This window comes from Melanotaenia boesemani, chromosome 13 (assembly GCF_017639745.1).
Source record: "Melanotaenia boesemani isolate fMelBoe1 chromosome 13, fMelBoe1.pri, whole genome shotgun sequence".
Lineage (NCBI taxonomy): Eukaryota > Metazoa > Chordata > Actinopteri > Atheriniformes > Melanotaeniidae > Melanotaenia > Melanotaenia boesemani.
In genome coordinates this window covers 1,493,830-1,510,300 of record NC_055694.1, presented here as the reverse complement: position 1 = coordinate 1,510,300, position 16,471 = coordinate 1,493,830, and the positions used below count along the sequence as shown (strand labels likewise).

Here is a 16,471-nt window from a genome sequence, read left to right as displayed (position 1 = left end):
TATTTCATGAAGAAAAAAAGTAGAAGAAGAAACTAATGTTTGTATTTTATAATAGTTTTTGGGTGTGGACATTTTTGGCCACTAAGGTCACCAGAGGGAGTGAAATGCATGAACAGAGTATGAAGACTTGTGAAGGACACTCGATTACTCGCTAGCATATTTACAGAAATGAGGGGGAGAAGGGTTTTTGTTTTTAATTACAGGAACATGACAAAAATTTTACAAAAATTAAATAGAGAGGAAGTTTTAGCCCATATAGTGATCGTCTAGCAGACCCACCCAGAAACCACAGAGACGGATCAGCTGTTTGTCTTGACATTAGTTTTATTGCCATTGGTTTAGTTGCTGGTGAGCACAGTGATCACAGAGACGTAAAGCATGGAGACCACACGTTAATGAAACACATGGCAGCATCATGGCTCAGAGTTTCATCATTAACTCTGAAGGTTTTGGCTGGTGACTCGTTAACATCGAGCCCCAAGTTTGATCACGACCACAGCTACACAGTCATTTGTTAAACTACTTCTGCTCTTCTAAAGTTATGGATGGAAGACTGCAGTTTACAGGAAGTCACAAACACAGTAACAACAAAATGGCAGATGCTGGGATGAAAGAGGACGCCATGTGGCCACGTTTGGGCTGGAACAAACAGCAGACGTTTTTTTTATCAGCAGACATAAATTCAGATTCAGTTCTGCTTCAGTTCTGATCGGACTTGACGGGTCACAGTCGGAACTACAGGCGTTTAGCATCGAACGCTCGCTGACATGGTGTGCATAGATTTTTTTATTTGACCAAAACAAAACAACAGAAAATCAGCTAGCTGTCTGTCTTAGCAGCCATTGCTAGCTGTGAGAAAACAGTGACAAGATCCAGCGTACGGCTAGAAGCCAGGCTGCACAGCCACGGCCCAGGCGGGACTAGATCAGTCTGCTCATTTAAACTCTGCAGGATTTTCTTTTTCTGCCTAGTTTTGATTAACAACGCTGTTTTTTATGATTTGATCTGTACGAGTTTCCAACCCAAACATGATGCCTTTTCCTCCAAGAGGAGAGCGCCACCTGCAGGTTACACCGCCCCCTGCAGGTTACACCGCCCCCTGCAGGTTACACCGCCCCCTGCAGGTTACACCGCCCCCTGCAGGTTAAACCGCCCCCTGCAGGTTACACCGCCCCCTGCAGGTTAAACCGCCCCCTGCAGGTTACACCGCCCCCTGCAGGTTACACCGCCCCCTGCAGGTTAAACCGCCCCCTGCAGGTTACACCGCCCCCTGCAGGTTAAACCGCCCCCTGCAGGTTACACCGCCCCCTGCAGGTTAAACCGCCCCCTGCAGGTTACACCGCCCCCTGCAGGTTACACCGCCCCCTGCAGGTTAAACCGCCCCCTGCAGGTTACACCGCCCCCTGCAGGTTAAACCGCCCCCTGCAGGTTAAACCGCCCCCTGCAGGTTACACCGCCCCCTGCAGGTTAAACCGCCCCCTGCAGGTTAAACCGCCCCCTGCAGGTTACACCGCTCCCTGCAGGTTAAACCGCCACCTGCAGGTTAAACCGCCCCCTGCAGGTTAAACCGCCCCCTGCAGGTTACACCGCTCCCTGCAGGTTACACCGCCCCCTGCAGGGTAAACCGCCACCTGCAGGTTAAACCGCCCCCTGCAGGTTAAACCGCCCCCTGCAGGTTACACCGCCCCCTGCAGGTTACACCGCCCCCTGCAGGTTAAACCGCCCCCTGCAGGTTACACCGCTCCCTGCAGGTTAAACCGCCACCTGCAGGTTAAACCGCCCCCTGCAGGTTAAACCGCCCCCTGCAGGTTACACCGCTCCCTGCAGGTTACACCGCCCCCTGCAGGTTACACCGCCCCCTGCAGGTTAAACCGCCACCTGCAGGTTAAACCGCCCCCTGCAGGTTACACCGCCCCCTGCAGGTTACACCGCCCCCTGCAGGTTAAACCGCCCCCTGCAGGTTACACAACTTTAAAATGTCTTTTTTTAACCGTAGTTTTCTGTAGCACCCTGAAGTCCTGCCTGTTGTAAAGATAAAAGAAAACTTATTACAAAAAGAGAAAAAACCAAGACAGACGAGAGAAAACATGATTTTGTTCAATGTTCCCTTTTAAGCTTTTCTAGTTTCGTTTTATTTGGAGGTTTAAAAAAAAAAAACATTTTGGCAATGTTTTTGGCTGGAAGCTGAAATAAAAACATCGAGCTGTGTAGAAACTGGTCTGAGATCAGCTGGAGGTTTCTGAGAGACAGACGCTCTCCAACGAAGGAATCAACACAGACCCAGTTCCCAGAACCAGGTCTCAGAGCCAGTTCCCAGAACCAGGTCTCAGAGCTAGGTCCCAGAACCAGGTCTCAGAGCCAGGTCTCAGAGCTAGGTCCCAGAAGCAGGTCTCAGAGCCAGTTCCCAGAACCAGGTCTCAGAGCTAGGTCCCAGAACCTGTTGGAGGACAATCAGCCAGATGTACCAGTCAGTCCGTTGCTGAATCATTCTGCATCGATCTCAAGAAAGATTTTTAACCATTTCATTTATCATTTAATCACATTTTCAAACCTTATTTCTCAGATTTTGTGCAAAAGTTTAAAAAACAAAGTTGAAGTTGTTTGCTAAAACAAAATAATTTGTATCACTAAGACTTAGTTTGTACTTTTAACAATTTTTTATGATTTTGCTGTTTATTTGTTAAATTTTGCATCACTCTGTAAAAAGCATGAATAAATTTGGTCTTTCAGGAACTCTGAACATCCTTTGTGAGGAGAAGCTGAATCTACGCAGATCTTCTCCTGAGACGGTTAAAACTTTGGTTTCCATGTACACATCTGGATCAGGGGTTTGGCTCGGACTGGATCAGATTCCTTGTGGTGGAAGTTAGACTGGTCCATCAGATCTGATTGTTCACCTGTAGAACGCTAACAGAACTCTTTGCATAGCTCATCCAGTACAGTGACATCACTCTGACATCACTCTGACATCACGGTGTGAAATGTTGGTCAGTGTTGGAGACAAACTGGTGATACATTTACTGACTTTTAACAGCCAGCAAAGAACATCAGCTGAAAACATCTGGAGATCAGTTTTGTGACGGGCATCGGGCAGAAATATTTAGAGAATGTTTTCTCACAGTACTGAACTTGAAATTACAAATGACTTTTAACTACATCATTTATTGTCTCAGTACGCAGACTTTATTGGAAGGAAAATAAAATTCAGAATAAATTTGTGGAAAAACCACCAGTTTGTCTCCATAAACACCGGCTGACACGTTTCGGTTCGTTAAATGTGGGTTTTCTGTCTCGCCCACTTTTACACACATTTCTGGATAAGAAACAAAAAATACTGTCAACACATGATTTTTGGCAGAAGAGCACAGACAGAAAAACATGGAGAAAAGAAATCTGCTTTTTGGTAATACAGATTCTTTTCTTGTCTAAAATGTCAATACTGAATCTTTTCCGGCCTGTGACCCTCCCGGGCTCCACTCCGGAGACAAAACACGAGATTAAAAAATATTCCACGTTTAAAATTTGTCTTACTTTCTATAAAACACTGTGTAAGTTTCTTTACTGAAATTTGTGGCACTAACTGTGATAATAACTAAAATCTCTGTACGTGTCAGTGTTGATTGGCTCATTATTGATCACACATTGATCCTTCTGATCAGCATCAGCAGGTTAAAAATACTCAAAATTCAACATTATCTTAATAACGGTTTTAATTTTCATTAGCTAGTTAAAATTTGTTTTAGTACAAAGAAAATACAGATAAACTGATTTTAAACTCTAGAAATAAACGAACTTGTTTTCGTTTCGTCTCTAGAAAAACTTCCTGTTTCAAATGAACTCATTTCTCTGTGCAAATGTAAAAACAACAAACTCTGAAAACTGATTAAAAACTGATTATTTTTAGGCCAGTTAAAATTTTTTGAAGCGTTTCTCTAATTTTTTTCTTTTCTTTAGTAGAATTTGACAAACTTCTGTTTTTCTGTTGTAGTAAGTGTTGGAAGATGGAACGAGTCCGGTTTAGTCTGGATTTATCTGGTTAAAGCAGCTGTTTCCTCTTAGACGATCCGATAACTGACGCCAGAGAGATCAAGCTGATTCTCAGGTAAATTCTGACTTAACTTATTATTTAATTAGTTATGTAATTAAATCTGGATTAACTTCAGTAGCTTTCCTCCCGCGGCACGTCGGTCGGGAACATTCTGCTTATTTTACATGTAAGAGTTGCTGTTGGCAATTATGCAGCTAAAATGACGGAAGCATATTTCAGCCAGAAATAAAACAGATGAATGAAAAGCATGTGAAGATGTGAGCCATGGGAGGTCCGAGGCAAACACTGATTAATCAGAGAGTAAAAAGCTGAAATGATCAGAAGCTAAAACTCTGAAAACTCTGAGCACTTTGAACATCAGAAGTCAGAAAAGTAGAGGAAGAAAATTCCCTTTCATGGTGCGTTTCAAGCCACATGTAGCTTCAGCAGCATGAACATCACTGCAGCTAACGAACGCCGCCCGTTGCTGCTGGTTCATATCAGTCCTTCCGACACCTGAAGGCCTCACGGCGCCAGACAAGCTTCCCTTAATTCTCTATAAAACTCAGATTTAAAAAGTTCACAGGTGTCTGAAATCCTTCAAAGCTGCAACAGGAAGCAGGTTGAGACAGAAATGTTCTCATTTCCCATGATCCTCTCCTCCTCAGAGCCGCTGTTTGCATATGAATGTGTTTGTTCTGCAGATCTGAGTGTGAGGTAGCCTGAAGCTGGAAGCTCTGCTGAAGTCGGCCAAAAGTCATCATTTCATTTACATGTGCATCAAATTCAGGTCATACACACACATATATACATATACATACATATATGTATATACACATACATGTGTATATACATATATACACATACATGTATATACATATATATATATACATGTATGTGTTTGTTATATCATATTTTTCAGCAAAATAAATTTCTGAATCATTTTACAACAAAACACGATTTCTAGGATTCTCTGAAAAAGTGCTGCAACATTATTTCACAACGATGTCAAATGGACGTCGCTTTACTAGATTTTATTTTACATTCTAATCAGCATGTGTCTCGTGATGGTGGATCGTGGGTGGTAGGAGACAGAGTTGTGACCGATTCTTAACCAGAGCCGTGCAGGACGTCCTGCAGGCTTCGGGTTCGGCTGGTCAGCCACACGGGCTCTGAAGTTAAGACAACAACACGTAAGGCAACGTTTGGTACCTGACCAGAGATTTCAGAATTAAACTCCACGATTAATTAATCCTAAATTAATATCGACATTTGGAGAGATCTGCCCAGGCCTGATAAATGTTATCCTGTTACTTTTATAAGATAAGAAACATGAGAAGGCGACCTAGCCTCTGACCTGATTCCCACACAGGCCTGGACCTCCTCCCAGCATGGGGGGGGGCACTGACCTGACCTGTTTCTGTTCTCGCAAGGTTTCAAATTACCCCCAACACAACCCAACAGAACCAGATGATGACAGAAACGGGAGGATGGGTAACTACTGACCCCTCAGAGACTCGGTTTCTGGAAGAACTAAACTTACATGTTACAACAAAGATCCAGAAATCTGGACCAGAACTAGTTGGAACTTGCTTACACCCTTCCCTGCTGGTTCCTGTGTGAGCCGGACCTTGGCGTGACTGTTGAAACCAGATCTGATGTCAGTGGTCAGAGAACCAGGATGTGGATCAGATATCAGGTCTGGTGGTGCTTTCAGGGACTGCTGCCATTTCTTTAAATCACTGGTCCTGCCGGCGGAACTGGAGTACTGTTCAGATCTTGGATCTTTTGTGGGCCGGTCGGTCTAAAACTCTGTCTCCATAAACAGCAATGATGCACACGCAACCTCAGAGCATGCATCATCGCTGGCGTGTGTGTGTGTGTGTGTGTACGTGTGTGTGTGTCCACCTCACCCACCCAACACAAGAATGAACCGATCCCCTTCGTCCCAAACGGGAAACTAGACCCAGAAATCTGGGATTTTCCATCCTTTAAACAGGAGAAGCAGCAGAGATCCATTGGATTTACCACAAATCTGAAAACATCCTGTAGTTTTGTCACGTATAGATCTGGTTGCCATGGTGATATCAAGCCACCAATCAATGGATGGATTTGCAGAGACACAACGGGGGATCTCAGGAGAATTCCAGTCAGTCCAGGGAGGCTCGGCTCGGTTAGAGAGTCTCTGTGCGGCCCGTTTGGAGGCGGAGCATGTGTGAGTGTGGGGGAGGGAGGGGGGTGTCGGCCATCTTGTTGCAGGTGGGACACACAGAGTCCTGCCTACATGACGCTCTCGAAGATGATGACCTTGTTGTCGTCAGTGCTGGGTGACAGAGAGGTCAGCGACTTGATGTCGGGGGCCATGTACTCCAGATGATGGGCCCCCCACACCGGAGTGGTCAGGTGGGCCCAGCGCTGCAACACAGAGCGGAAACATCAGGAGGAAGTCGCCATGGCTGCTACACCGCTAAAGACAAACAACATCTGACATGCTGTTTACGTTCTACTGGGAATAAAATATGAGATTCTGTTTTTACATTTTACACACGGACGTTTGTGGAAGTGGGAATCTTACAGGAAGAGTTGGAGCCAATAAGTGTTAGCATGAGCAGAGTGATGGTTTGTGTGTCAGCTGACCTCTCGGAAGCTTCCCTTAGCTCGGAAGAGCTTGTAGAGGAGGCTGACGGGGATGCAGAGCATAGAGGACAGAGCCAGACACCAGCCAATCACCTCGCCCCACCACGGATACACGTACACGTTGTTGTAGGTCAGCGGCTTGTAGTTGATCAGGTGGAACAGGAAGATGCCCTGAAGGAGCAGCTGGGCGTCAAACAAAGTCGAAGCAGGAATGGAGGCGTGCAGTGTGGTTGAGGCTTACCATGCAGACACACGGCGTTATGAATGACCAGCACCACTTCATCCACGGGAACGGCCGGTACCCAATCATCCGGGCCACATCGTCCATGAAGCGGTCGGCACCTGCAGGCATCCAGCAGCCGTCAGAGACAAGACCGAGGACGGATGTCTAAAGCTGCCTTCTACCAAACCGCCACCAGGAGGCGACTCCTGCAGCAGGAAGTTTCACCTGATTTCTGACACCGTTAACCTGCTTATCTACACCCACCGTCCTCTTCATCAGCTCCACCTGTTCAGCTTCCTGTTAACACTAATTCCTGACCAGCCAATCACACGGCAACATGAAGACATGGTCTGACGAGTCTTCTGATGGTCGGCTCAGATATCCAGGACCTTCTTTTTATGGTGAATGTCATTTACCAAATAGAGTCTGAATAAAACTACGTTTAGAGGCTGGACTGGAAACCTGCTGGAAACCGGTAAAAAAAATCTAACATCACTAAATCAGATTTCCCAACAGTTTTGTTTCCAGTGACTCGATAAGTTACGAAACATAAACATTCTTCGCATTTTATTCTCTGACTTCATGGGAAATGAGTCATATATCAGGGCCAGACATGTTGGGTGTGTGCGTCGTACCGTAGACCCAGGCAACCACGATGCACTCCCAGAACGCCTGCCACAGCAGCGTCATCCCACTGGCCGAGTAGTAGTCGAAGAGCTGGAAGACGTACATCCCTCCCTGCAGAGGCAAGCCCAGCGTCAGTCATCGGCACAAAGCCTCCCTGTGTTTGTCAAGTTTTCTGTCTGACCTGCGTCACCATGGAGAGGTCAATGATGAAGCACAGCGAGCAGCATATCGCCACGGCAATCTCACGCTTGTAGCGATGGTAATACTTTCCAGGAAAGAGATCCAGGATCCCGGTAACGAAGCCCTCCACCCCGACGAACTGCAGAGAAAACATGTCTGAGCCTCCCTGAACACACCCTCAGACGTCATCTTCATCCCTGCATGATGATGATGATGGTCCAGCTTCGACTGAGCAGTGAAACTTTTAGATCTTTTGATCTCAATAAACCATTTCTGGCCCTTATTTTATTTTTATACTTATTTATTTGCTTTTATTATCTATATATATATATATATATTCATTGACATTATTTAATTATTTATCTGTATATATTGTTATTTATTTATTTAACACCAATCTTGTCTTTCTGTTATTTTTTCCTTAATTGTTGTTGTATTTATTTTCTTTTTAAATCATTTTAATAAATCCAGGTGTAAGGGGGGTAAAGCCACACAAAATATATAAAAAGGCCATTAAAAGAAAATGTTTCTGCGTTTTAAATTGGACGTTAAAACGTAATTATCAGGCATTAGGTTTTTATTCTGAGTTTAACATGTTGACATCCTTCATTTCTGTTTCATCTCTTTAGTTATGAAAACTCTTTTCTCCAATTTCTATAAAAACATTCACTGGAAAATTATTCTACTTCCTGTTTATGTGTAAAGTGTCACATCGCAGAATGAAGTTTATTTGATAAAATATTTAATTATTTGTGTACTTTTTTCCTCATTTTTCCAATGAACCATTTCATACATGAATTATTGAAAAGACAAAGCCAAATACTGGCAGATGTGGTGGACGTTGTATTTATTAATCAGACCTAATAAAATAATATTTTCATGATCAATTCTATAATTAACTTAATTCTATAGGTAATAATGATTATATATATATCTAGTAATGTGAGTGGGAAAATCGAGTGAAGTGGCAATTTAGAGATCTAGATTTTCACTGTAGTGATGCATGAAAAGAAAGATTCCAGGTCTCGATGATTTTACATGGAATTCTGGGAATTTTCTCCCTCTGTAAGGAAAAGGTGAGTCGGGGTTGGTCACCTGACTGTCGAGTCCAAGCAGCAGCAGCATGAAGAAGAACAGCGCCGCCCACAGCGGGGCCACGGGCATCAGACTGACGGCCTTCGGGTACGCGATGAAGGCCAGACCCGGACCTGGAACACACAGGATGGACAGCGTGGATTTACCAGGATGGACACAGAATCCTCTGGGAAATTAAAACAATCCAAATCCTCAGTTTATTAACAGGAACAATAGAAACAGCACTCTATTTAACTTCTTCTAACCAGGTCCTGGTTCTGGTTTCTAAACCATGAAGTTGGTCAGAGGAGAAAAAAATTATTTCTTAGGAATTTGTTTTTTGTTATATTTTATAAAACGTTCCATTTATATGTAAAATAACATGACACGAAAGAAATATTTGGAAAATTCTAATGAAAAAGTTACTGATACTAATTTACTCAGATCTTCTAGCAGGTCTGATTTGGTGACCCTGATCCATCCTCTAGTCCTGCTGCTATAGACCGAGGCTGCTGGGGGGCGTCCCACGATGCACCGGGCTCCTGTCTGCTGGGGGACGTCCCAAGATGCACCGGGCTCCTGTCTGCTGGGGGAAGTCCCATGATGCACCGGGCTCCTCTCTGCTGGGGAACGTCCCATGATGCACCGGGCTCCTCTCTGCTGGGGGACGTCCCATGATGCACCGGGCTCCTGTCTGCTGGGGGACGTCCCATGATGCACCGGGCTCCTCTCTGCTGGGGGACGTCCCATGATGCACGGGGCTCCTGTCTGCTGGGGGACGTCCCATGATGCACTGGGCTCCTGTCTGCTGGGGGACGTCCCATGATGCACTGGGCTCCTCTCTGTCTCTTTACTCTCTATGCAGAAACATCTGGCGTTGCTGAGCGAGGTCATTAGTTTTAGGTTTATGATTTGGTTTATATGAGGACAGTTATTATAATCTGATTAAGTCTGGTTGTATGAGCCATATTAGGATCATACAACCAGGCTTAATCAGATTATAACCGGACTATAATGAATCGGACTGAAGCGTGAACAGGGTGTTAAACTGCATCATGTTCGGCTCTGTCACACTTTGCGTTAATTGACATATGTCTTGTCCAATCAGCTCCATTCACCTGCTTTAAACTGGTTTTTAGATCAAGGAGCATTACACAGATTTCCTGCTGCTCAAACATGAAACAGCGATAAGTCACATGTTGTCAGGGTTGTTAAATAATCCTGTATTCACACACAGGTTAATACTTTAAACCATTGTAAACGTGTCAGGAATCAGAGCAAAGTGGATTTACTGTTATTCTTTTTGCAGGAAGATTAAAATAAAAAGATTGAAGGATGTTCTGCTGCATACAGCCATCTACTCCGGTATAAAGAGTAAAATTTAATGGCGTGATGCTGCAGCAGATAAATTAAACCAGTGTGAATGAACTCGTGGAACCGGGCTTCCAAACAGAACCTGATCCAGAACTCAGTCCATGTGAGCGGCTCAGACCAGTACCCTTCTGAGGACAAACTAAATATAACTGTGCTTGTGAAGTCACGTCATGCGCTGCAGAGCTATTTATACACGTAGAGTTGGCAGACGGCTTCACGCGCACAGATATGCACGCACACACACACACACACACACACACACACACACACAGCACTGAATAAACAATCCTTTCAGCTCATTCAGTTCTTCCGTTACACTGGTCTGAAGTTGTAAACACACACGTGGACAAAATTGTTGGTTCCCTTCGGTTAATGAAAGAAAAACTCACAATGTTCAGAGAAATAACTTGAATCTGAAAAAGTAATAATAAATAAAAATTCTATGAAATTTAATGAAAGTCAGACGTTGCTTTTCAACCATGTTTCTACAGAATTATTTAAAAAACATAAACTCGTGAAACAGGCCTGGACAAAAATGATGGTATTCCTAGAAAAGACTAAAAAAAATAATGTGACCAAAGGGACGTGTTAATCCAAGCTGTGTCCACTAATTAGCATCGCAGATGTCTACAGTTTTACATTTTTAATCAGAATTCTCACAGCATACAAATTAATCATGATTATACCACGGTCTGGGTGAATACTCAATTCTGATTGGCTGGAGGGTGTCCACTAAAAAGTGAAAATGTACACCTATAAAAGAAGTTCCGGTTAAATAGACTTCTTGTTGTAAATTACTGTGCTGACTAAAACAGTAGTTGTAACCATAGCAACAGAAACTTAGACACCGGCTGCAGACACACCAGATCATGTCTGTGACGGTGGATCGCTGTGAAAGCAGGTGCAGGATTATTGGGCTCCGTCAGTCCAGGAGAGACGACACAAACGTTAAACCAGCAGCGGTCAGAGTCCACAAACGTTAAACCAGCAGCGGTCAGAGTCCACAAACGTTAAACCAGCAGCGGTCAGGGTCCACAAACGTTAAACCAGCAGCGGTCAGAGTCCACAAACGTTAAACCAGCAGCGGTCAGGGTCCACAAACGTTAAACCAGCAGCGGTCAGAGTCCACAAACGTTAAACCAGCAGCGGTCAGAGTCCACAGACGTTAAACCAGCAGGGGTCAGAGTCCACAAACGTTAAACCGGCAGCGGTCAGGGTCCACAAACGTTAAACCAGCAGCGGTCAGAGTCCACAGACGTTAAACCAGCAGCGGTCAGAGTCCACAAACGTTAAACCAGCAGCGGTCAGGATCCACAAACGTTCAACCAGCAGCGGTCAGAGTCCACAAACGTTAAACCAGCAGCGGTCAGAGTCCACAGACGTTAAACCAGCAGGGGTCAGAGTCCACAAACGTTAAACCGGCAGCAGTCAGAGTCCACAGACGTTAAATCAGCAGCGGTCAGGGTCCACAGACGTTAAACCAGCAGCGGTCAGAGTCCACAAACGTTAAACCAGCAGCGGTCAGAGTCCACAAACGTTAAACCAGCAGAGGTCAGAGTCCACAAACATTAAACCAGCAGCGGTCAGAGTCCACAGACGTTAAACCGGCAGCGGTCAGAGTCCACATACGTTAAACCAGCAGCGATCAGAGTCCACAAACATTAAACCAGCAGCGGTCAGAGTCCACAAACGTTAAACCAGCAGCGGTCAGAGTCCACAAACGGTAAACCAGCAGCGGTCAGGGTCCACAAACGTTAAACCAGCAGAGGTCAGAGTCCACAGACGTTAAACCAGCAGCGGTCAGGGTCCACAAACATTAAACCAGCAGCGGTCAGAGTCCACAGACGTTAAACCAGCAGCGGTCAGGGTCCACAAACATTAAACCAGCAGCGGTCAGAGTCCACAGACGTTAAACCAGCAGCGGTCAGAGTCCACAAACGTTAAACCAGCAGCGGTCAGAGTCCACAAACGTTAAACCAGCAGAGGTCAGAGTCCACAGACGTTAAACCAGCAGCGGTCAGGGTCCACAAACATTAAACCAGCAGCGGTCAGGGTCCACAGACGTTAAACCAGCAGCGGTCAGAGTCCACAAACGTTAAACCAGCAGCGGTCAGAGTCCACAAACGTTAAACCAGCAGAGGTCAGAGTCCACAGACGTTAAACCAGCAGCGGTCAGGGTCCACAAACATTAAACCAGCAGCGGTCAGAGTCCACAGACGTTAAACCAGCAGCGGTCAGGGTCCACAAACATTAAACCAGCAGCGGTCAGAGTCCACAAACGTTAAACCAGCAGTGTCAGAGTCCACAAACGTTAAACCAGCAGCGGTCAGGGTCCACAAACGTTAAACCAGCAGCGGTCAGGGTCCACAAACGTTAAACCAGCAGCGGTCAGAGTCCACAGACGTTAAACCAGCAGCAGTCAGAGCCCACAAACGTTAAACCAGCAGCGGTCAGAGTCCACAAACGTTAAACCAGCAGCGGTCAGGGTCCACAAACGTTAAACCGGCAGCGGTCAGAGTCCACAGACGTTAAACCAGAAGCGGTAGGTAGGTGGATTCCCATAAAAATGATATTTTATTTAAACAATTTATTTTAAAACAATAAGAAAACATAAAAACAGACAATTTCCCAGAACAACTCTATATGCCGGGGTTTAGATCGTATGGAGGGCTGATGAACTGGAGGAGCTGGTGGAAATCCAAGCGGAGACAAAACAGCAACCTCTTAGCACAGTATAGCGTCACGTGTCTAGAAAAAGAGGAAAACACACCAATCATATGATGCAGATTAACGTCCCGCTCCGTCTGACGAGCGAAAGCAGTCTGACCAGTACATCCCAACATGGGAAGGGAGAGAAGACCAGGAACACCGTGACAGGTTCCAATGAGCTGCCCCAGCACCAAACTCAGTCACAACCCAGCAGTTCACCGCAAAGGTGAAATGTCATGCGGCTTTCCGCACAGCTGCAACAATAAGCAAACCGCAACGCTGCAAAGAAACATGCGGGTGTAAATACCCAAGAACCGCTAAAGCCCCAGAGAAGGAAAGAGATTATGGCTCCTAAGATAACAGGGGAGGGACTAATACCCGCCTGGATGTAAAGACGCTCTACTCCGCCCCGCAATTACTGCTATATTCTACACCTTTCGCCTTCAATGGGGAAGCGAGCACATTAAAAAAGAAAAACCTCCTCCACCACACTTACTTACATACTTGATACAGAGGTAATGGTGGATAACATTATAAAAACAATTTAGGAAACGATCTGTGGACTTTGACTGAAACAAAAATGTCGCCTCATCCTCTGGACACCAGCTGTAAGAGCTGCACCCGCCCTCTGAAATTATATTTTGTGTCTTGTAACATAACGTTAAGCAATCATCTTCCTTCCCTCCACTGATCAGGTCTAATACAACAGCTGACCGACCGAGCTGCAGGTTCTGTGTCAGAGCCGGTTACCTTGGCAACGCGTCACAACAAAATAGTCCACTCAGCCGCTTCCCGTGAATAACTTAAGATTTTAACTGTAAAAAACAACGTTAAGGCATTAATAATTTATTTAATATTTTTTTCTTTTGTAAGTGACCATGGTATAAGTGGGATAATGCCCAACGAGGTGTCCATTATCATAAATTAATGGACGACGCGGAGGAGTGAACCGTTCGACGGAAAATGCTTCTACATATACAAAGGTTGGTGTACTTGATGTCACAGTGATACACGAACATTGTGACCTGAACCTAGAGTTCCATGTTCTGAACTTTAAGCTTTTTTATTATCACAGAGTTTTCATCCTTTATCTTTGTGGGGGTCTACATCCCGCCTCAGGCTATCCAGCGTCTGGCCGAACAGATCACACATCTAGAACGGGATCACAGGGACTCTCTGGTTGTAATTTTAGGGGACTTTAACCGACCAACACTCAGCCATGAACTGCCTAAATACAGACAACATGTGAACTGTCCCACCAGGTTACAAAAGCATACTGGACCATAGTTACACCGTTCTGAAACATGCTTATCGCTCTGTCCCCCCCGCCTATAGTCAGAAACTAAACTCTGCTAAGCCTGTAGTTGGGATGGAGGAGAAGTGGCCAGATGAAGCCAAACAGGAACTCCAGGACTCCACTGACTGGAGTGTTTCTGAAGCTGTAACCACAAACCTGCATGAATTTGCAAACACTGTGACATTGTACGTTAGCGTTTGTGAGGATGTATGTGTGCTAACCAAGTCATTTGACGCGTACAATGACAACAAACCTGAGTTCACTCCAAAACTTGTCCACACACTGCCGAATTTGGTTCAGGTGTGAAAACGGTGAAGAAAAGTAGGAGAAAAAGGCTTCACCATACCCACGAAACTGCTGTAGTACATACTACAGGGCGGGGGGGGGGGGGGGGGGGGGGGGGGGGGGGGGGGGGGGGGCGCTACGATGAGTAAAGAGTAACACTCCAAAGCTAGAAAAAGACGTAGCACATGCGCAGGAAAAGGCCACTGCGTGTTGCAGGAAGTTCACACTGGAAAAAGAGAAGATGGCTGAGGATTCACAGCGAGGTACCAGAGAAACATTTGTTTGGACTGATGAAGAAGTTGAGCTTCTTCTTCGAGTAGCGCTGGACTACAAAGCAAAAGAGATTGAGGAAGGTGTGCATTGGAAATCTGTGCGTGTTCATCACACTGACGTCCTCCAGTTGTGCAGCTACTCTGTCCTGACGGAAAACAGACAGTAGAGGTTTTGAACCGATCCACATTGGTACCTGGTTTCAGACATGATCATTCTCATGGAGGCTAATCTCTGGTTTCATGGGGATGAAAGGGTGGATTGCTAAAATACTTTTACACTGTTATAATGTAATTCAGCTCCGAGGCGATGGCCCCTTGGACACCTCCGTTGAGCCAAGGAGGACGTCTACAGGAGTTGAGACAGAGCCCTGTACAGGCAGGCCAGGAACACACTTTCAATGGAGATCAGAGCAGCCAAGAGGCTCTACTCTGAAAAGCTTAGGAGCTGTTTTCAGCCAACATAACATCAATATGAAGAGCAAGAAAGAGGCACCATGGAGGAGGAGGTTGGAAGTCAAAATCAAGGCAACACAGAGGGAAGTTAGTCAACTGTCAGACCTCCAGAAGGGTACAACCACAACAGGGGTACCCAAGAGGTACAATAAGGTCACCATATCTGATGCTCTGGAAACTGCCAAACAAAGACTCCAAGCATTGGCTGCACGACTGAGGAGATACACAAGCGAAAAAGAGGCCAGGAAAATAAACCGGCTGTTCTCCACTAACCCAGCGAAAGTGTCCTCCCAGTGGCAGATAATACCACACACAAACACAAACATATGGGAGAAGGAGGCATCACATAACAGTGAAGCACAGTGGTTAAAAGAACTAAGAGTGGCCCACAACTCCCTCCCTGAACAAAGTCCTGTAACCATCACTGTGGCAGAGGGGACATGATGGTTCTGTCCATGATGGAAGAACCACCATGGGAGGACAAGCCCCTGCATAGGATGTACCACCAACCAATAGCTGAAGCTACCAATGGCCAGAGAGGGCTGGACTGAAGGATATCGCTAACCATGGCAGTACAGGAGCAAGCCTTGAGTACCAGGACAATGGAGGTCCAGGTCTACCACACCAGGCAGGACCCAAGGTGCAGGCTGTGCAAAGAGGCCCCTGAAACAATCCAGCACCTCACAGCAGGGGACCAGATACTGGCAGGCAAAGAATCCATGGAACACCATAACCAGGTAGCCGGCATAGTGTACTGAAACATCTGTGCAGAATATGGACTGGAGACCCCTCGGTCCCAATGGAAACACCTCCCAAGGTGGTGGAGAATTAGAGGGGTAAGACCTTCTGAGACTTCCAGATACAGACCAACGAAATGGTGGAGGCCAACCAAGTGGACATTGTGATCATGGATAAGCAGCAAAGGAAACATATATATATATATATATGTATATATATATATATATATATATACATATATACATTTTATTTTCTTATTGAACTGTTACAGGTGGTAGTGGGATTACAGGTTTAGTAGTAGTGGATAAGAGATTTTAAATTATTTTAGATGTAGATGAAGCTGCAGCTGAGTCTCACATCTTTATGTTTTACATTCCTACAGGTAGGACAGGTAGACAGGTAGGAATAGGTAGACAGGCAGGACAGGTAGACAGGCAGGACAGGTAGGACTGGTAGACAGGTAGGACAGGTAGACAGGCAGGACAGGTAACATGCCCATACAGGTATATCCATCTAACAAACACCTGAAGAAGAAGATGACCACTGCTCAGGCTCTATAGGAAAAGCTGGGCCTC

The 16,471-nt window shown here is 45.5% G+C and overlaps 1 protein-coding gene across 1 annotated transcript in view; it reads right to left on the bottom strand.

The window, feature by feature from the left end:
* Positions 1-304: 304 nt before the first annotated feature.
* slc6a8 (solute carrier family 6 member 8) overlaps positions 305-16,471 on the bottom strand; it is a 40,843-nt gene continuing 24,676 nt past the window's right edge. The window contains exons 8-13 of the mRNA XM_042003935.1: positions 8,790-8,902; positions 7,696-7,833; positions 7,523-7,625; positions 6,906-7,006; positions 6,665-6,835; positions 305-6,442 (exon numbers count right to left, since the gene is read on the bottom strand). Coding sequence (XP_041859869.1) covers positions 6,308-6,442; positions 6,665-6,835; positions 6,906-7,006; positions 7,523-7,625; positions 7,696-7,833; positions 8,790-8,902 — 761 coding nt within the window. The 3' untranslated portion in view covers positions 305-6,307. The remainder of the gene's footprint in view (positions 6,443-6,664; positions 6,836-6,905; positions 7,007-7,522; positions 7,626-7,695; positions 7,834-8,789; positions 8,903-16,471) is intronic.